The sequence below is a fragment of the Nesoenas mayeri genome (genome assembly GCF_963082525.1).
Source record: "Nesoenas mayeri genome assembly, chromosome: 15".
NCBI lineage: Eukaryota > Metazoa > Chordata > Aves > Columbiformes > Columbidae > Nesoenas > Nesoenas mayeri.
This window is the reverse complement of record NC_137559.1, coordinates 15,740,208-15,760,119: the sequence shown is the minus strand read 5'-3', so window position 1 is coordinate 15,760,119 and position 19,912 is coordinate 15,740,208. Positions and strand designations below refer to the sequence as shown.

The 19,912-nt window shown below is 42.3% G+C and overlaps 1 protein-coding gene across 1 annotated transcript in view; it reads right to left on the bottom strand.

Moving 5' to 3' along the window:
- The window catches only part of VPS35L (VPS35 endosomal protein sorting factor like), a 52,626-nt gene that overhangs the window by 13,639 nt on the left and 19,075 nt on the right, over positions 1–19,912 (bottom strand). Inside the window, exons 15-25 of the mRNA XM_080353933.1 lie at positions 18,628–18,739; positions 18,313–18,429; positions 17,939–17,992; positions 17,442–17,522; positions 16,063–16,125; positions 15,102–15,187; positions 13,969–14,049; positions 11,702–11,765; positions 9,032–9,130; positions 8,166–8,243; positions 6,106–6,220 (exon numbers count right to left, since the gene is read on the bottom strand). Of these exons, the coding sequence (XP_080210059.1) occupies positions 6,106–6,220; positions 8,166–8,243; positions 9,032–9,130; positions 11,702–11,765; positions 13,969–14,049; positions 15,102–15,187; positions 16,063–16,125; positions 17,442–17,522; positions 17,939–17,992; positions 18,313–18,429; positions 18,628–18,739 (950 nt within the window). The remainder of the gene's footprint in view (positions 1–6,105; positions 6,221–8,165; positions 8,244–9,031; positions 9,131–11,701; positions 11,766–13,968; positions 14,050–15,101; positions 15,188–16,062; positions 16,126–17,441; positions 17,523–17,938; positions 17,993–18,312; positions 18,430–18,627; positions 18,740–19,912) is intronic.

The following is a 19,912-nucleotide window of genomic DNA, read 5'->3' as shown; positions in this document are numbered from 1 at the left end:
CCAAGAGGTGATCCATGGCTGGCAGGAGATAACCATGGACAGGCGTGTGTGGGCATTTCCAGGAGTGCAGCTTGCTCTGGAAAAATTCATTTGAGCACATGAAACTCCAACCAAATATAGTACCAACTGGTATCTAATTTAGGCTTATGAGGAATACCAGGGAAACATGTGCTTTGGAAAAACTGTCATTCTTCTGACTCTTATTTCTTTTCAGCACACAAGTGCTGAAGCCCTTCTGAACTTCTCAGTGCTTAGAACGCAGATCCCTTCATTCAAACATCATGCTTGCTTTTACTCTGCACATTTCTTTTGAGGTGAATGCTTTTTAACATATAAGCTTACACAGCCTACCCAAAGGAAGGTAAGTAATCCTTCTCTGAGCTTTATTAGAGGAAAGCAGCAGCAGATGTTCATTCTCGCACAAGTAAATGAATCGCTGTCACTTGCACAGTTGCCTCAACAGGAAAAAAAGTGCGTGCCCCACATCACTATGTAACCAAAACATGTGGCCAGACAAAAGAACACACGTGTCTCAGAAAACAGTGGGCATACCAAAGCGCCCATGTCTGTGCAGAGAACACTCCTGCCTTCTGCAGCGGTTCCCTAGCGGGACAGCAGCACTCCGTGCAACGAGCAGAGCTGCCGCAGCTCAGCGGAGCTCACCTGTCCGCGGCCAGCGCACACACACACCCTGCGCGGAACTTCTGCCCCAGCACACACCCCATCCTCTTCTCTTTGCTGTGAACAACTGCCCTGCGGTTTGATTCAGTTTCGTGACCTGCTGTTGCTGCAAATGAGAGCTGCCTGCTCAGCAGGTGAAGCACCATCAGAGACTGGCCATCCTGGGTCTGCTCGGCCTGGAGGAGACTGAGGGCAGAGCTCATGGGCTGCAGGTTCCTCAGCAGGAGCAGGAGGGGCAGGGTGAGCTCTGCTCTGTGACAGTGACAGAGCCCAGGGAACGGCAGCAGATGTGCCAGGGAGGGGCAGTGGGACATGAGGAAAAGGTTCTTCACCCAGAGGTGCTGGACACTGAACAGGCTCCCCAGGGAGCTGTCACAGCCCCAACCTGACAGTGTTCAACAAGAGACTGGACAACGTGCTCAGACACACGGGGTGACCTGTGGGGTGTCCTGTGCAGGGACAGCAGTTGGACTCCATGATCCCTGGGGGTTCCTTCCAACTCATGACATTCTATGATTCGACAAGGCAAACCAAAAAAAGCAATAAAGCATAAAAGCAATTAGTTGCTTTTTCTATTAGAGAGATATTTTACTGAAGTAAATTCAAATTAATGCAAAGGTTTTATTACAGAGTTTGCCAAACACTAACTGTCCGCAGACACTGCCACCCTATTCACTTGCAGATTGGTGTCAGAGTTGGCATCACACGCTCTGAGTTTGCAGGAAAGTTCCCTAAACAGATTGTCACAGAAGTGCTATTTTCTTAGCAAGAATTAAATAAGCATCGTATTTAATTCTGAATTACACTAATTGTGAGGTTATGCAACAGTGCTTTCTTTTAAAAGTCAAATTATAAAGCTATTACTGTAGAGATGTTTCAAGAGACTCACATACATACACCCACTAAGTCTTGCATATCCAAGTCGGCACTTCCAGTAACGCTCTCCTACAGAAAAAGCAATATATCTACCTCCATATGTTTCTACATATAAAAATGTACTTTACATTGTATTTGCTGCATCTATGATAGTCAATTAAACTGTACTAATATAATATTTCAGGCAGGCAAAAAACCAAGGAGGAGCAAAGCCATTAGAGATGGGGAAACAATTAAGCTCCTTAAGTCCACCTTCAAAGAGCAGAAGGGTCTGACATACCCACACAAACTATTTTTAGTCACGGATACAATTACACGTGGCTACGTCCACCCAAAGGACAGAACCGGGGACCATGCACAGCGTTCCCCGCTCCACATCACCGTCGTGTTCTACAACACTGTCAGCTGCATTTCAACACTCCAAAGATTCTGCCTCCGCATCTGACAGATGTTGGAAATTCAATGACGCTTTGTACTCCAGTGCAAAACAGTAACGGGAAGCAAGCATGGGATTTTTTGTTGCCCTTTTATTTCCTGTTAAATAAATTAACACATTACTGTTTTGACAACCAAGCACTGAAAACATTTGGAACAGCTCCTCACATTGGGGGAGTTTTGCCACGTTGTTGAAATATGTTTTTCCCTTGAGCTATTGAACATTAAAACCCTCTACTCATCACTTCCAACCCAGAAACTACAAAGAAATATTTGAAGTAACCAAGATGAAATAAGAAAATGAATGTGCTGCTGCTTGGTGAACTGGAATGTACTATGTTAATTCATACTACGAATTAGCTGCAGATTAAAAGGTAATTATGTGGATGAAGCTCGCTAGTGCTAGTTTTAGGAATAGCTTGATTATAGATTGTTAACAAGGTGTCAGTACTTGCAGACAAAGGCCTAAGGGGAAGGGAAGATCATACAGTATGAGCAAGAACAATGCATATAAGATATGTAATCAGTAAATGCAACGCCCCCACCCCTAAAAACACAAACAACAAAAAACCCCTACCAACCACAAATTTCAGCCTGCCTCTCTAAACTCTATGTAAAACCTAAAGACTGCGAGGTACAGTTTCACCTGCTTATTATGAGGTGATAAAAAAACATCTCAACTGAGCAGACACATGGAAACACATGATACAGCACTCAAGAATCAATATGGTTTTTGCAGACAGAAATGATTCCTGAGAAGTCTCTCCAGATAAGGAGAAAACTCAATAAAGGATGGGCTGGAGGGTGGAAGGAGCGGGAATAAGAAGGTTTCACAGGGGAGTGAAACAATGGCCACGTTCCTTAAGGTTTTGTAGAGACGTGTCCGTGGGATGCGCTGGGGGGCCGGTGTGTGCAGCCCAGCCCGGGCCGGGACTGCAAAGCGCTGCAGACGGTTCTCATGCCTCCGAGCGAGAAAGCAGCAGGTGAAATCTAATATTAGTAAGGCATGTGAGGAATGAAACAGCCCTTGCTATAGCTATAGAAAGATCAGCTCTAAATAGGGTATTCGCACTCACGAAAGATTTTTGGAGTCATTTTAGACGGTTTCCTGAAAACTACATCCCAAACAGCTGCCGAAAAGGAGGGCAATGATAAGAATCATTAGGGCAGGAATGGAAAGCGGAGCTGTCACTGTGCTGTACATATAGTGTGTGCATTTACACCTGGAATATAGTCCTGATCTGCCCATTTCCAAAAGGATAAAAATATTATTAGAAAGGTGCTAAGGCATGGAACTGTTTCCTTATTAGAAAAGACTACACTGACACAAATTCTTCAGGAACTTCTCAACTCCATCGTAGTATGAAGAAAATGCACCAAGGAGGAGTGAATTTTTCACAGGATCACGAGCAGATCAGCTGCATGCACTGAAACACCTTTAAAAACCACACAGAAATAAATCTCCCAGGAGCAGATCTCCAAGTAGCATGTAACTTTGGAACTCACTGTCACCTGAAGTTAAAGGCCAAAAAGTATCATACTGGAAAACAGGAGGTTCCACTTAAAGACGAGAAGAAACTTGTTGGGGGTGAGGGTGTCAGAGCCTGGCCCAGGCTGCCCAGGGGGTTGTGGAGTCTCCTTCTGTGCAGACATTCCAACCCGCCTGGACACCTTCCCGTGTAACCTCATCTGGGTGTTCCTGCTCCATGGGGGGATTGCACTGGATGAGCTTTCCAGGGCCCTTCCAACCCCTGACACTCTGGGGTTCTGTGACTCTTTAAAGAGGAAGCACGTGCACATGCTCTCGTGTGCCCACTCCTGACGAGCCGGCCCATCAGGGACGGTTCCTTTCCGATTCATTTCTCTCCCCGGTTTTAAACTGATTTAGCTACTTTCAATCAGCCTGAAACAAAGGTTACACACAAGGCACAATTGCACTTCCTAACCTAATGCTATCGTTAATTGCACACTCTTAAAGCTTCACTTTACGCTGCATTGATTTTAGTAGATCAGCGTCTAATTGGCATTAGTTAACTCTCTTAACTGACTGGATGTAAATTTGCAGTTATGAATTAATTACTACTTCTCATACACATGAAATGCATTCGAGACACAGATTAAACTGTGCTAAAAGTAACTTTCGAGGACACGTTATGTGACTGAAATACGTCACAATATGCAAAGACAGTTCACAAAAACGTCCCAAGACTGCTGTCACTGTTGCTTAACTGGTTAAGACATGCTAAATTAGTCATGCAAGTGACATGTCTCTGAATACAAATTATGCCCCAAATAGCTTTTCTACAGAGTAAAAAAGCGTAGAAACATAACACCTTGGTAAGCGAAGTGAGTTACTGAACACCAGAGCTTTGCACATGCTTCAACAAAGGCTGAAATGGACCAAAGGCTTCTCTCTCCAGCTTGTGGGTCTGAAATGCAGGAGAGAGCGCTTATGCATTTTAGAGACTGAGTTCGTGGTACTTTGCATATACCTGGTACCTTAAAAGATTGCGAATGGGGACCCTGTTAATTTATCAGTGTCGTGTGTCCACCTGGCAAACAATAGCCAAAAAACCTGACAATTGTTGGGGTGCAGAGTCTCACTCAGAGAAGACTTGAATCACAAAAATAGCGGAAAAGCAGGTTATAAATAGAAAGATTATTAAAGCACAGAGTTGGTCCCACCATGGGCAGAGCATAGTCCTCAAAGACTGAACATTACAGAAAAATTGCTTTGGATTTGCTTCCAACAAGAGATGCACAACAACACAGCAACAATAACCAAAATCGACACAAAAGAGAAGGTAAGCTGGTCAATTAAAAGGCTGCTGGAAGAAAAAGCGAGTCCATTTTTGGTCAACTCTGTTAACCTACAAAGAAACTGCACAATCCTCATGGCACAACAACAGAGCTTGCAGATCTTTTATTTGCACAAACTACTTGGACACAACAGGCAGCTTTACTCTAAATCCCTCGGCTTTGCTACACGGGCAGCACCAGGTTCAAAACAAAGAAATGCAACTGTCACCCAGTACTAAAAAGTCTTAATCAGCATCCTAAGGCGGGTTGTTTGTGCAGCTGGAACTCACTGGTAAATGCAGAGCTTGGCAAACAAGCTCTCGTGAAGAAGCACGGAGCTAAACCAGAGAATTAACAGTCACAACAAAAGATGATGTAAAATGATCCAATTTATTACTCTCACAGCTCCACTGAAAACTTGGAAAGGAAGAGCATTTGCCAACAGAAAGCAGACATTTAAAGTCAGTATTAAAACTGCAAAACAAAGTAGGATGAAAGCACTTTAAAAAAGAAAGATACTGCAAACAGTTAAAAGCATGAGAAGACTTTCAGAATAGGTAACTGTCTTCCATTTGTGACATGAACAGGAATGAGATCAGATTAAATGGTGACACAGACTTAATGCTCATTCTGGTCCCAGAGCAGCTCTGATTTTTTTTCCCCAAAATCACTTTTTGTGACAATTTCCGATTACTTACACCTGAGCTAACAGGATGGCTAAAAACTGTACCCAGGTGCTGGTTCAATCAGTAATTCAGATTAAAAAGAGAAAACATATTGTTCGCTCTTCATATTATCTGGTATCACTCTATTGTTTCACTTTGATACAGGGGCATCTTTTCTTAGCTAAGCGTTTACCACACATGTGCTTCGATAGCAAGTTTCTGGTGTCATTGACCTATGTTTTAATTCTTTTCCAGCTCATTACAGGGTATTGTCAGCCTGTGAACCAGGTGAACTATTTTCTTTTCCCACAGTTATAATACAGCACATCCTTTGTGATTAAAGCGCTTGTATCATTATGCAAAAGAAAAACATTCCACACTTTTCATCATTTCTAAGTAATTTAGGTCAACCTACCTCACAGCTGTGTCAACCTGAGTCGGCTGCCTCGGTTATTTAGATCACAGGGTTAGTGTTGGAAATGAAGAGCTGCTTTCATATGACAAGTTTTCACTGTAACAGTGCTTGAAACTGGCCTGTATTTTAATTACATTATAAATATATGACTTATGATTTCAACTAAGCTATTGTTCACAGCTAGAAATATTCCCGAAATAACAGAACCTTTAAGTAGACAAATTCGTGCCTTACCTTGTGAAAGGCACTGATTTGCCAGAGCAACCTGTCCGGAGTGTAGATACAGATTAAGACGTGTGAAGATACCGCTCAGAGATGGAATCGTAATGAAGCAGAAGGCAACGCAAGCCTAAAGCAAATTAAAAAATGCAACTTAAGAAACTTCCTAACTCAGAGTTATAGCAATCACAACTGATTTTATACACAGTAAATCAGTTTTGGGACAGACTTTCAATAAAAGGCAAATATTACGTGAAGTCCAAAATCAGCAACTTCAAATTTCTCAATATTTCAATAAATATAATGCTATTTATTATTATTAATTATTATTATGAGCAGATGAGCTCAAAACTTATTCTGTGACTCTAGTTCGTAGAGTTCTTCACTCCTCAAGTAACCAGCTTGCAGGTCATGACCAAAATTGAGCTAACAAGGCAGCCAACTGGGCCTTGGGGACAAACCCCGTCAAACTGGGAAATCAGGCGCACTGGGGACGTTTGGGGGGAAGCAGATCTGGTGTGGGGTGCTCCAGCTGCTGTCGTTACCACGGAAAAGAACGAATCCTGTCTGCAATTGCTAACCTAAAGATAGGGAAATCCTTTCACTTTTAGGTCAGTCTGACAAAGATCAGGGTGACTTTGCAAAACTCCTAATCAGCTCTTCAGTCAGAGCCTTGCAGCTTTAGACATTTCGAAGCCCGCACAATTAGTTGAGTCTCGCTTTAACACAGAACTCAAGACTGTTGGATAAAATGACATTTAGCTGAATGTTGCTCACTATACACTAAAATGATTATTTAATGCAATAGGCAAATGTGTAACCAGTTGGCTCTTTAGGACTGTCCTGAGTAGGGATAAGTTTTTGTATATCATAGAATCCCAGAATGTCAGGGATGGGAAGGGACCTGGAAAGCTCATCCAGTGCACGGAGCAGGAACACCCAGATGAGGTTACACAGGAAGGTGTCCAGGCGGGTTGGAATGTCTGCACAGAAGGAGACTCCACAACCCCCTGGGCAGCCTGGGCCAGGCTCTGACACCCTCACCGGGAACATGTTTCTTCTCATAATTAAGTGGAGCCTCTTGTGTTCCAATTTGAACCCCATTGCCAGCTCTGCTGCGAGAGGGGTGTGTTTGCAAGGAGGGGCGGACAGAACAGGTGACTAAAACTGACCAACTGAGTATTCCATCCCATACGCGTCATACAGCCTGTAAAAGTGGGAGATTGCGGTCGGTATCTGAAGAGGACCCTGCTTGTCATGCCTGCGACCCCAGGCCTGGTTCCAGCCCCTGCAACCCTGATTCCAGTTCTGGTTTACTCTGAAGTCCCACCCAGGATTTCTGCGTGCCTGCCCTGCAGCTGCTGGAGTGACGCCAACTCCACATCGGGCAACCCTGCGCTACCCTGGGATATTCAAGATTAGTTTTAGATATTTTGTATATTTTCTCTATTCACTAGCAGCATTAGTAAAGCTTTTAAAACCTCTTTTCCAACTTGCAAGACTCTCTTCCTTATCCTTCTATCACCTTTTCCTATGTGGAGAGTGTGGGGGGGGATTAACAGAGAGCATCTGCCACGGTTTATTGTTGCCTTGCAAGAAACTTTGACAACAACACATGAAGACGAAAACTCTTAGTCGCTACATTTCAGAGAAGAGGGGAAGAGAAGTGACTGGCAGAGCCTGTGCATCGTTCAAAGCTCATCTGCCCCTATCTATAAAGGCTCAGAGGCACCTGGCCCAAAGGGAGCACTTGGTTTGAAACCCAAATGCTGATTCCAGCTGAACTTTCTAGAATTCACACCAACGCTTCTCCAATGAACCTTCCTTTGCAGAGGGAGTTGATCTTGCTGCTCTTTAACACAGAGCTGCTATTACAGGCTTTGGGACTTCCTTTCTCTTAAAGGGCAGCATTTGGCTTCAGGGAGTAAAGACCAACGGTAACAAGAGAAAATGAGACTACAAACAGTGTCAAAAATTACTAACATACTGTTTTTGCAAAAATCATAAACTGAGATGGCAGCAGATAGTATTATTGCTAAGAAGGCAGGAGCAAAGTTTATTAGAGCCAGACGTACCCTGACAAAGGCAGCAGTCTTTCTGGAATGATTTCCTTTCATCACCTTTCTCGTTTCCATTGCTAGCTGGTTCACAGACTACAGATAAAAACCAAAAGCAAATCATTACGGAAAATGCACAGATTTATTAGGACAGCAGCAAATAACAAAACCGCCGGTTTTACAGCATGCATTTAAAGAATAGAAACCATCAAAAGGGACCCCAATATGGTGTGCCCTCGCTGGAGTATTTAGTTTTTACTTCGAGAATTTGGTGACTGGGCCTTAAAGCAAATATGATTCAGAAGGTTTGTAAAGATAGACTTGATTTATTCAAGGCTTTAGCTCATCCCTTGCTTCCCAGCTATAGTGCTGTCACCGGCTCCTCCCTGCCATACAGATCATGATTTATAGCTAACACACTTATTAAAAAATCAAAATAATAAAAGAATTTTAGAGAAGAGACAACGTTGCAACGGAATGAGAGGCAGCTAATGCTCACCTGACATGTGACAGAAAAGAGATTAACCTTCCCAATGCCAGCAGGACTGTGCCTGCATCTGCAGCGAGACAGTCTGATCTCTGCTACATCAAGGATTATACAAGAGACAACCCAAATTATGAATGCACTAAAGTGCCGCTCATTTGATTAGACGTGAAGTCTCTTGCAAGACAGCCAGTTTTATTTATTGCAATGATACCAAACATGCCTGTCAAGCAAGAACTTCAGAGAGTCTGGGGAGATAAGAGATCAAAGTATACCCTAACAACACCTGATAAAAAGACTTCAAATTTATTTTGACATAGACCAATAATCTGGGCAGGGAATGGGAGAAGTGCGAATATATCCCCACTTATTAAGATGGTGTAAATAAACTGCAGCTTACATGAATCAACTGGATTAGAACCGGCTCCAGATTGCAAAACATTGACCTGGCTTCAACATAGAAACTCAGCTGTTGTTCAAAGTCACGGCCGAAAGAAACCTGGAGAAGACAAAAACACCAACATTTTACCACTGTAGGCCACTAAAAATATAAAACTGCTGTTGCCCATTCTCTACATGATCTTCTGCTTTACAGATCAAGTCTTTTTCAAGAAAAATTTAAAATCTAGATTTGTGAAGTGTTTGCAAACGAGCAGAACTCTTGATTCTTTACAGAATGGGGACAAAGGCCTGGTGTCCTTCACACACTACAACCAAAAACCACCACGAACCCCACAACAACAGGAATAGATCCATGAATGTGCATTCAGACTCATGTCATTTCTAGCTGCTAAGAGATATCAGCATTTTCCTACCTAGATACACCAGCAAGAAAAGCAGCTTTTCCTTGAGTTTGTGTAATAAATATATGCATATATAGCACGGCAAAAGTCTGCAACCTTGCACACAGGCAGGAAAGAAGTCAAACCAAGCCTGGTGTGAGAACACCCAACTTCAACCCTCTAGATTTAAAAGAAAACCAAGTGCTGTCAGCCGGAGTGTCTCAGCTGTCAGTTAAAAGCCCAGCGAGAGGACCAGTCTTCAGGCAGTCTACATTTATGTATTCAAACACTTTCTTTGTAATAGAAGGTCACATTATTTGTTATTTCTCAAGCCACAAGCAAAAGAGATTGGACATGGCACTTTCCTCTCTTTGTGCAACTGCTGATTGTGGAGTCCTAGTTTCAAAAAAGCTTCCCTAAAAATATACAATTTGCACAAAAAAGCCTGACTGTTACAACTGCTTTTCCCTCTATACCTTAATGTGTGCTGGTTTAAAATCTGTAATTACTCATTTTGCTACTATGGGATTTTTTTTCCCTTAAACCAAGGCTATAAAGCCACATCAAATATTATTCGATGTGGGAAATCCTCCTGAAGGAAATTATACAACGCTATACTGCATATAAAGGTAAACAAAGCAAAGTTCTATTAAAAACATATTGAATAGCAAATTATCGCTGAAGAGAAAGCAACAATCCATAGAAAAATTCATAGCATTGCAACAAAGAACGAACAGGACGCGCAGAGACAAAGGCTGTGAGCTCTGAGGATGTGACAGAAAAGCCAATGTTGAGAGGAGCTGCTTAGAGAATCAAAAAGGCTTGAGAGCAGCTCCCTAAACCAACCTGACATCTCCAACACAACAGGCAGGAACAAAAGATTTCACTGGGATAAGAGGTTGGCAAATTTATTTCAAGAAAAAAAGACAGCTGCAGTTTTGTGCGACTATTAAGTTGATGCCACAAATTATCTTCTTTGTAAATTAAGATAACTTGTATGCTCTTCTTATCTCTGTTTATCTTCATTTTGTGTTTTTTAAAGCTGGTATTGGTTTCGTTTTGAGCTGGACAGTGGAACCTCACTGATAGAATCACAGAATGGACTGGGTTGGAAAAGCCCTCAGAGCTCATCCAGTCTAACCCTTGGTCCAGCTCCAGTCCATTCACTAGATCAGGGCACTAAGTGCCATGGCCAATCTCACTTTAAAAACCTCCAGGGCTGGTGAGTCCAGCACCTCCCTGGGCAGCCATTCCAATGCCTGACCACTCTCTGCACAGAATTGCTTTCTAATCTCCAGCCTCAATTTCCCCTGGCAGAGTTGAAGCCCATGGCCCCTTGTCCTATTGATGACTGCCTGGGAGAAGAGCCCAATCCCCACCTGGCTAGAACTGCCCTTCAGGTAGTTCTAGAGAGTGCTGAGCTCAGCTCTGAGCCTCCTCTTCTCCAGACTAAACAAGCCCAGCTCCCTCAGCCTCTCCCCATAGGGCTTGTGCTCAAGTCCCTTCCCCAGTCTTGTTGCTCTTCTCTGGACGCTCCAGCACTTCAATCTCTTTCCTGAACTGAGGGGCCCAGAACTGAACACAATACTCCAGGTGTGGCCTCCCCAGTGCAGAGCACAGGGGAAGGGTCACTGCCCTTGGCCTGCTGACCACGCTCTTTTTGATACAGGACAGGATACCATTGGCCTTCTTGGCCACCTGGGCACACTGGTGGCTCATGTTGAGCTTCCTGTCCATTAGTCCTCCAGGTCCCTTTCTGCCTGGCTGCTCTCCAGCCACTCTGTGCCCAGCCTGGAGCGCTGCAGGGGGTTGTTGTGGCCAAAGTGCAGGACCCAGCACTTGGCCTTGTTGAACTTCAGTCCATTGCAATCGGCCCATTTTTCCAGTCCATCCAGATCCCTCTGCAGAGCCCTCCTGCCTTCCAGCAGCTCGACACTCCCTCCCAACTTGGTGTCATCAGCAAATTTGCTGATGATGGTCTCAATCCCCTCATCTAAACCATCAATCAAGATGTTCAACAGGACTGGACCCAACACTGACCCCTGGGGGACACCACCAGTGACTGGCTGCCAGCTGGATGCAGCCCCATTCACCAGCACTCACCGAATCGGTGAACCTCTTTGATACTGTAATATGCATGACTTTAATTGCTGTTTAATTTGTAAATACTTACCATACACATGATTTTAAAAAGTAGCAGAAAAGATGATTAAATAAGCAACATGCGAGTCAGAGCCGCGGTCCCTGCCCAGCCCCGCATCCCCACGTCGCACTCAACCATCACTCACCATTTTGATGAATCCATTTATCAGAGCCGCTAACGTTCTTTTCTCATCCTCAAGCGTTAGTGCACTGTAAGACAATTTATATGGTAAATTTGAGAATACTGCTTATCTGATTTACCTGTAAAGGTTCAAAGGATACATAGTAGTTTATATACTGTTATGTCAACATAACGTATTTATTGCACAGTAAGACCACTAAGCTCGTCATTTTACTTACAAAGCAATACAGCTGATTTTAATATGAATATCACCAAGTCAACCAGGCACCAATTTAAATTCCAGATTAAAAAATAAATTAAAAAAGTAAAAATTGCTAAGAGTGCCTTTAGATTTTACAGAAACTCTAATTTTGGCACGAGGAGAAGGAAGCCGAGCTCATGTTCTTTACTGCAGCAAGCAAAGGGCTTTGGACCTGTGTAACATCATGAGTAGGAACTGATTACAGAAACTTAAAGAAATCAGTAAATCTATTTTTATAAGAAAATTATGCTATTTTAGTTGGAAAGCTTTTAAAACGCACTTTAAATGTTATATGGAATAGTTAATGTATTTGTTTTAGAAACAACATTAGGTTTTGGTTTGGTTTCTTTTGAAGATTATCACAGCTCCCTATTCTACAGCAAGAGCCCAAACCTGATTTGAAACAAATTTACATCGCATGAAAATCCAATCAGTCAAACCTGTTTCACTGAGAACAGATGAGCAAAAGGTTAAATTACAATTAACTAATACAATTTAATCCTTTTACTATTACATACTTGTCTCCAGCTTTGACCTTTAGTGCATCAATGGCCAATTTCCCAGCTCAGACACCAGATGGGAAGAGAACAATAGTTTTATTATACAAATTCAGTAAAGAGGGAAAGAAAAGCTCGGCATGATTAGCTCGTTAGCACGCTGCCAATCAAAGGAGTCAGCTGACGCGCTCTGAGCGGCTCAGCAACTCCTAATGAGATCTGCGGGTCAGCCCCAGGTTTCCAGTTCAGCTCTGAACGGGCCCCCCCGGCGCACAGGCCGTTCCTGCACCAGCTGGGCGGGATGTAAAAACAGCCACAGGAACCACTGTAAGACAGTCAGAATTCACGATTTGACACAAGAGAACCAAGCTCACCATGTACACCGTCTCAGCTAAAAGAACTCCTGCGTTAAGGGGTTTTAAGGATCTCAGTAAACTACCAAATTGCTTTGGCAAAATGTCAGCGGAAGCACCAAACATGGATTGCCAGGAACGGCTTAATTTCTTTTAATAAGCTGTCTCAGCTTCAATATCATGTTCTATTTAAAGGCTGACGTGGCTTTTAGTGCATCATACAGCCATGTAAGGTGCTTTGGCCCCAAATAAAGCACTCTAGCTGGTATAAATTGGAATTACGTGCCAAATCTTTATTGGCAATAAATCTTGCATCCATGGCATATCAAGGTAGAGAAAGTTACGGTTTCCTGCCATTCTGAGCGGCTCTGGGCTCAGGGTGCCAAAAGAAATTGTGCTCTTACAATTCTACTCAACCCGAACCAGGGAAAAAAGAAAAGGAGAGTTTTGCTCTTAAGGTTTAAAATTTGCAGCATTGTGATTCTGGGTCTATTTTCAATCAGGCACAGAGTTCTGTGTGTTTTTTGCGAGTTACGTCCAATGCACAACTGTGTTCCACATTGCACAGCTGCCATTCAGAGAGTGAGGGTGCAACGGGGCCCCCAGTATCGTCAACAGGTCAGCACTCAGAGTCAAGGGGAAAACAAGAGGATTTAGGGGAAAGACACGGATGGATCAAGAGCTTCTGTTCTGGATTCTGTTCTGGTTCTAGAGAGCTTTCAGGTGCCCTTTTAAAGATTTTACACCACTTTGTACGGGCTGAAAAAAGGGGCCCCCAAAAAGGTACAACTGAGTATGGCAATCTGTGCTTTCATAGCTACATATTCACTTAAATCTCAAAAATTGTTTTTTATTCACTATAACTCAAAGACTACATTGGTTTCACTCTCAGGAACGTTTTTAAAGTTTGGGTTGTTTAGTGTCTCTGCTTCACTAGAAAATTCTACAAAACCATTGCTACTTTCCTATTAAAATTCTGCTTCAGTATTAAAAATAAAGCAGTAATTACAGAGCAAATGGTACGTGCTGCCACTCCACCGCACAGCTCTTCCCTCACCACTAACTGGATCCATGTCTTAATCCAATGTGAAACAAACAGCCTCAGAAATGTGAAACTGTTCACTGAGCAGCCCAACTTTGCATTAACAATAGTTATTAGTACGAATAAACTTAATCTTACTTCACAGAATCGTGCATTGTCTTGCAGATATGCAGAAGAGCGTTGAGTATAACGGGATCCTTTGTAGATTCCTGCTGATGCCTATAGAATTTTTAGAAAGAGTGATGAAAAATCCTGCTCTGTCAAAATGAAAAGCAATGAATAGAATAACGGTGATTTAATGCATCATTCCAATCATCTGCATTGCATGACACTACAGAAGTTTTATATTCATTTTTTACCCAACGGAACTCCAAGCATCACATGGCTAATAGATGTACAGTTCCAAAAAACGTCAACCAAGAAATATTATCTTAAGACACGGAGCTTCACTGCCAAACTGCACAACCTGACTCCTTAAGGGACGCAACAAGCTGGACACATGATACCAAGAGGCAATCTCAGAACGTCCAAACAAAGCAAGTCCAGATCTCCCAAGAAGGGATATAATTTCTCAGCTACTGCTGGACAGACAGGAAGGACAAACGTCCTGTTTGGGAACAGAGGCATCATGCAGTGAGCACTGAGATGACGAAGGCTCTGCAGCAGCTCTCATGCGAGCAAAGGCCGAGAGAGCTGGACAGTCCAGCCTAGACAAGCGCAGGCTTGGGCTGGGCTTAGTGGCGTGTGCCAATACCTGATGTCAAGGTGAAATAAAAAAAATGTTTTGAGGAACCTGTTAATGATTTGAAACGGACCATTTGATTTTAATTAATACAGCATTTGAAGATGAAGCCTCATCTTCTAACTTTGTTCTCATCTGCGGAAATACTCGTTTTTGTATAACACAGAACAGAGCTTGTAATGAGAGAGCGTCTCTCTCTTCCTCCATTATACCAAGGTAACAGGTCAGTGCTACCATATCAGCTGGAAGATGAAATAAATGTCCTAAACCAACTAAGGCAATATAAAAAAGTTCAGAGGACAATTATTCTGTTAATCCACAGAAGTCAGCAGCAATATCATTACTTGGATTTCAGCTTTTTTTGTGAACAGTCAGTCAATCAATAGATTAACAAAATCGACACATTTCCATTTTCCCATAGGCTGGAACACCTTCACAAATACTACATACTACACACCCACCCTAGCAAGCTTCCACCACATTCCCCAGCCCCTCCAGAGTGCGTTTCATATCAATATTCTCCACTTACTTAATAAAAGATTCCATAATGCACTTGCAAACCTCCACTCGCACACTTTCCTTCTGGAACATATCCAGGAATGGCAGGAATTTCTCCTGAAAGTATTAATATGTAAAAATTAGGTCTTTTGCAAACAGCATGCTAAACCAATAAATATTTGGAGTAAGTTTTAGAATCGTAGCTGTTTTAGCTAAAATTATTTTAATAGTTTTTGAAGGCAGTAATTCATCGTGAAGGATCAAAGAGTGGAACAAATGGGAAAGCACCAATGGCTGAAAGGTGTATCAGTTTATTGATTGCAGAGATCCGGAATAAAACACTGAACTGTTTGAATCAAACGTTGCAAATTTTTTAAAAATGAATTATATGCTTGAAACACCTTAAGATCACAACAAATTCCTATGGGGAAAAAAGGTAGGATATTAAAACCAATGAAAACAGGCCAGACACCAGCGACCCTTTTGCATGTATCCAGGGCAACTTCTCAAAGTCCAAGACCTTCAAATTTTCTTCAAAGACACAGGTTTAAGTTGTGAAGATACTGAAATACGTTCTGTACCACCTCAAGAATATAGCAAGGGTAAGTTTTTCAGAATTATTTGGGTGATTTGTGAACAAGACTTGACCCCAGATCTACAGGGTGAGGTTTGAATTTCAGCTGGTCTCAGTACTTGGACACCTGCCCTGTTCTTCTTTCTGTGCCTCAGCCTCTGATCTCGCCAAGTTTCACTTGGTTTCAGCGCCAAACTTAAGCCCTAAAAGAGCATGTTAAGTAGATATCATAACACAGAAACAGCTACTACACCAACACACACAAATGGTGTTTTATCTTCCATTGATTGTCACCTATGGCATAGCAAGAAACAAACTCGGAGAATCTAACAGCCTAAATATTCAAGTGAGGTGAAATCTCTTGCAGAAGCAGCACAAAGCATTTCTTCCTAAAAATGCATTAAACAGTATCACTTACCACTGAAAAAAGCAGAGAGAAGTCATGGATGTAGGTAATGACTTTCTGAATAATTGACTGCAGCTAAAGCAAAAAAAAAAAAAAAAGCAGAGGGTTTATTGTAATACAAGTTGAAAATTATACTGCCCACGTCAAAGATGATTCTTCTCTGGTTATTCATAGACAACTGGGCTGGAAGCCACTTCAAGCATCATCAGCGGAATGTCTTTCCCCAGTGCAAGACCAGCTCGAGCTCTGCTGTTCCAACAGGAGCTGCTCTGAAGACCATCATGGTCCACAGAACTATGAACAGAGGCTTTATTTGTACCTCAGTTTTTAGAGTTAGGTAGATTTCTTCCACCTTACAGTCTGCATGTGTGCCAGCACTCCAGACTCAAAAAATCCCAACTAAACAAAAAACCCTGAAGCGGTTTGTTAAATCTTGTTTTGTAGGCACTTCAGCTACCTTCCAAATAACCACAAAAACCGTCTTCTAGAACCTCTTCTACTAACCCGTATCTCACCTGGCGTGCAGGATCAAGAACCGGTCACAATATTACACTGGCACCTTATTTTGTGGTTTAATTTGTCTAAACAGCCTGCCATGAGTGCTGGATTTCTCCAGCACGATGCCGCTGTTGATGTAGGAGTTAACTATTGCTGCTTCTAAACACATAAATCATACTGGTTTAGTATTTCTCGGAACTGAAAGATTGATGAAGGAAAAGGAGAAGGAGAAGGAGAAGGAGAAGGAGAAGGAGAAGGAGAAGGAGAAGGAGAAGGAGAAGGAGAAGGAGAAGGAGAAGGAGAAGGAGAAGGAGAAGGAAAAGGAAAAGGAAAAGGAAAAGGAAAAGGAAAAGGCCCTGTCGGGTCTTGCCTGGATTTGTCAGGCTCTTTTGAGCCGTGTCAATCTCTGTCAAGCCTTGTTGGGCTCTGTTGGGCCCTGTTGGGCCTTGTCAGGCTCTGTTTGGCTCTGTCGAGCCTTGTCAGGCCCTGCCAGGCTCTGTAGGGACTTGTCAGGCTCTGTCAGGCTCTGTCAAGCCTTTTCAAGCTCTGTCGGGATTTGTCGGGCTCTGTTGAGCCTTGTCGCGCCCTGTCAAGCTCTGTCGGGCCCTGTCGGGGTCTGTCGGGCCTTGTCAGGCTCTTTCGGGCTCTGTCAGGCCTTGTCAGGCCCTGCCAAGCTGTGTTGGGCCTTGTCGGGCCCTGTTGAACGCTGAACTGAAAGACTGAAAAAAGCAGGTACAAATCACAGCATTACACTGTTCCCAAAGGCCTGCCAAATTCTAGCCAGTGTTTTAGAGATATTTTGTGGTAAGAGACATCAGTAATGTTTAAGAATTAATTTCAGCTAAGAAAACACACATCAGATTTTTACAGACTTGGCAAAAGAAATTCTTTACCTGTGGGTAAGCATCTTCAAATGCTCGATCAGGGGTCATGTGTTTGATAACATCGGCCAAAACTGTACTGACCTCTCGCTTCTGTGTAGCGAAAACATGAGGTTACACAGCACAATCATGAAATCAGCACATAAATCAAGTCACTGAAAACCAACTGGATCATTTCTTTCCATTTGCCAAAGCACTGGCCTTCTGCAGAGCTCTATTTAAGCCAGGAACTTTAGCCATAGCTCCAGTAAATCCCTACTTAAACTGGTCCATCTGCCATTAAAATAAAAGGATAAGAAATACACAGGGCTGGGGAGTGGTGAAGACTCCTTCAAACCTGCATCTTATGAACCTGTTTGTCTCTCATGAAAGGAAATACATTTTTTCATTCAGCCCACACGCTTAAACTGAATAGTCATAGCTTTTCCATTTTTAAAATGAAACTGCTAATATAGTCACTTAGTCTGTATTAGAAAACACACCATGGAAACAAAGTCATTTGCACCTACCGTAAAATGTCTGCATGTGTACTCCACCCACACTTCAGCACAGTTGATGTAATCCTAGAAATACATATCTTATGATTACCAATATTTACAAGATGTTGTAAGTGCACTTGCAAAAATTACACTTAAACGAATTAACTCCTACGGTGTGATTCATGCACTAATGACAAACCTCAGAAGTTGCTTATGTAGAATTACAATATGCTTCAGTAGAGCTCACAAAAGCTCATATAAAGATATTACTAGGTATCATATTTTTTGGCAACTGCTTGTATCTAGAAAAGGTAAGCATGCTAAGCGTATGCTTACTGAAAAACTGGCTACAATTCTGCGCTAAACACAGAATCAGTAGTGAAACAGAATGGACAATAATTTACCTGTGGGTTCTTCAGCTTTGTTATAACCTTCCAGGCTTCATTTAATATTTGAAGGCGATCATTTTCAGGAGGATCAGCCAGTGCCAAGTTTAATCCCAACGAGCAAAAGAGGAGATGCTGAAAGTTATGGACAAATTGTAAATTAAAAGCAGAAGATGCATGTTCTGCTCTAGCCGGGACACTATGCAGAAAGGTTTTTTTGATCAAACCACCTTTTATTTAAATGACGTGAAAGTTACAAAGGTGACTAAGAGTATAAAGAACTCTGCCAGACAAGGAACAGGAATTGTTACAAATTAGGTACAAAAAAGTTACCTTGGGGAATCCAGATTCATCGCACTCTTTAATCATGCCAATAAAGTCCATCGATCTCGCAGCAATAAACTCCGCTCTGAACGCCGACATCACTGAATTCAACAGCAAAGCGCTATGAGAAACAGAACACAGATCAGCGTGGAAACCCTGCTGTCCCTTCATTTACATTCATTGGAACTTCTCAGACTAACAACTGTCCAGCATCTATTCTAATTTCTTTTAAAAGGGCTAAAAGGAAGAAAAAATCCTCAGAGATCGAGCTTGCATTGATGAGGGGTAATAGTGCATAAGCAAACCAAGATAACATGAAGCCATCAGATAAGGAAAAGGTAGCCCAGGCTGCAGAACACTGTTTTGAAGCCATCATTTTACCAGAAGTTTATTAGAAAGATCAGATAAACCAGCAGATAAACCTCTCTCTTTGTAACTACAGTTCAGAGGGTACTTTGGCAGGGCAAATCCCTACTGAAGTTTTTCCTCACTGAATTCAAACATATACGCATTGTAATAGTCAGATTTCTCGCAGCTGCATTGTTAGGATTAAAATACATCCAACCAGTCATTACTATATGATAACTGGTAATGACACACTTAGATATTTAGGATTAACCATTCAGACCCATATCTGTGTAATAGTCAAGCCAAAGTTACCGATGGAAGCACAAACTCATTGTGTCACTGTAAAATAGGGAGATGCGGGCTGGCGCTTTGCACCGCAATGGCTGCAATGTGCTTCATGGAACATCCTGAGGTTAATTAAACATTTATATACTGATGCGTCTTTCTTTGTAATATTTTGACAGTCATGAGGAGACATAAAAACACAGAACTCCACTTTAAAAGAAAACTACTGTGCTTTATAGATCTGCTAAACCAGATCATTCAACTTCTCAATAAAAAAGACGTGTCCCCAAAACATTTCTTTAATAAAACACCCTCATTATACTCGTCATTTTGTCCTTCCTTAAAGAGCAAACAGGCACAAAGAGGAGGCATCTAGCTCATCTTTACAATGAGCTAAATGCTAAAACGCGACTGAAAGATAAATTCCACAAAACACATCAACATATATACAAAATAACTAATACAGCAGAGTACACGGATTGTTTTTACCCCTATTATACTCTGATACCATAGCATCTTCACATTGCATTTTTAAAATGGCATTTGCTTGCGCTTCTTAGCTTGGTCACAGGATGCTAATGCTGGTATTCCCCACAGAAGTAATTAATGCATTTTAGCTCCTCGGCCACTGCAGAACTGGACTGTGCAAAGCTCATCAGAG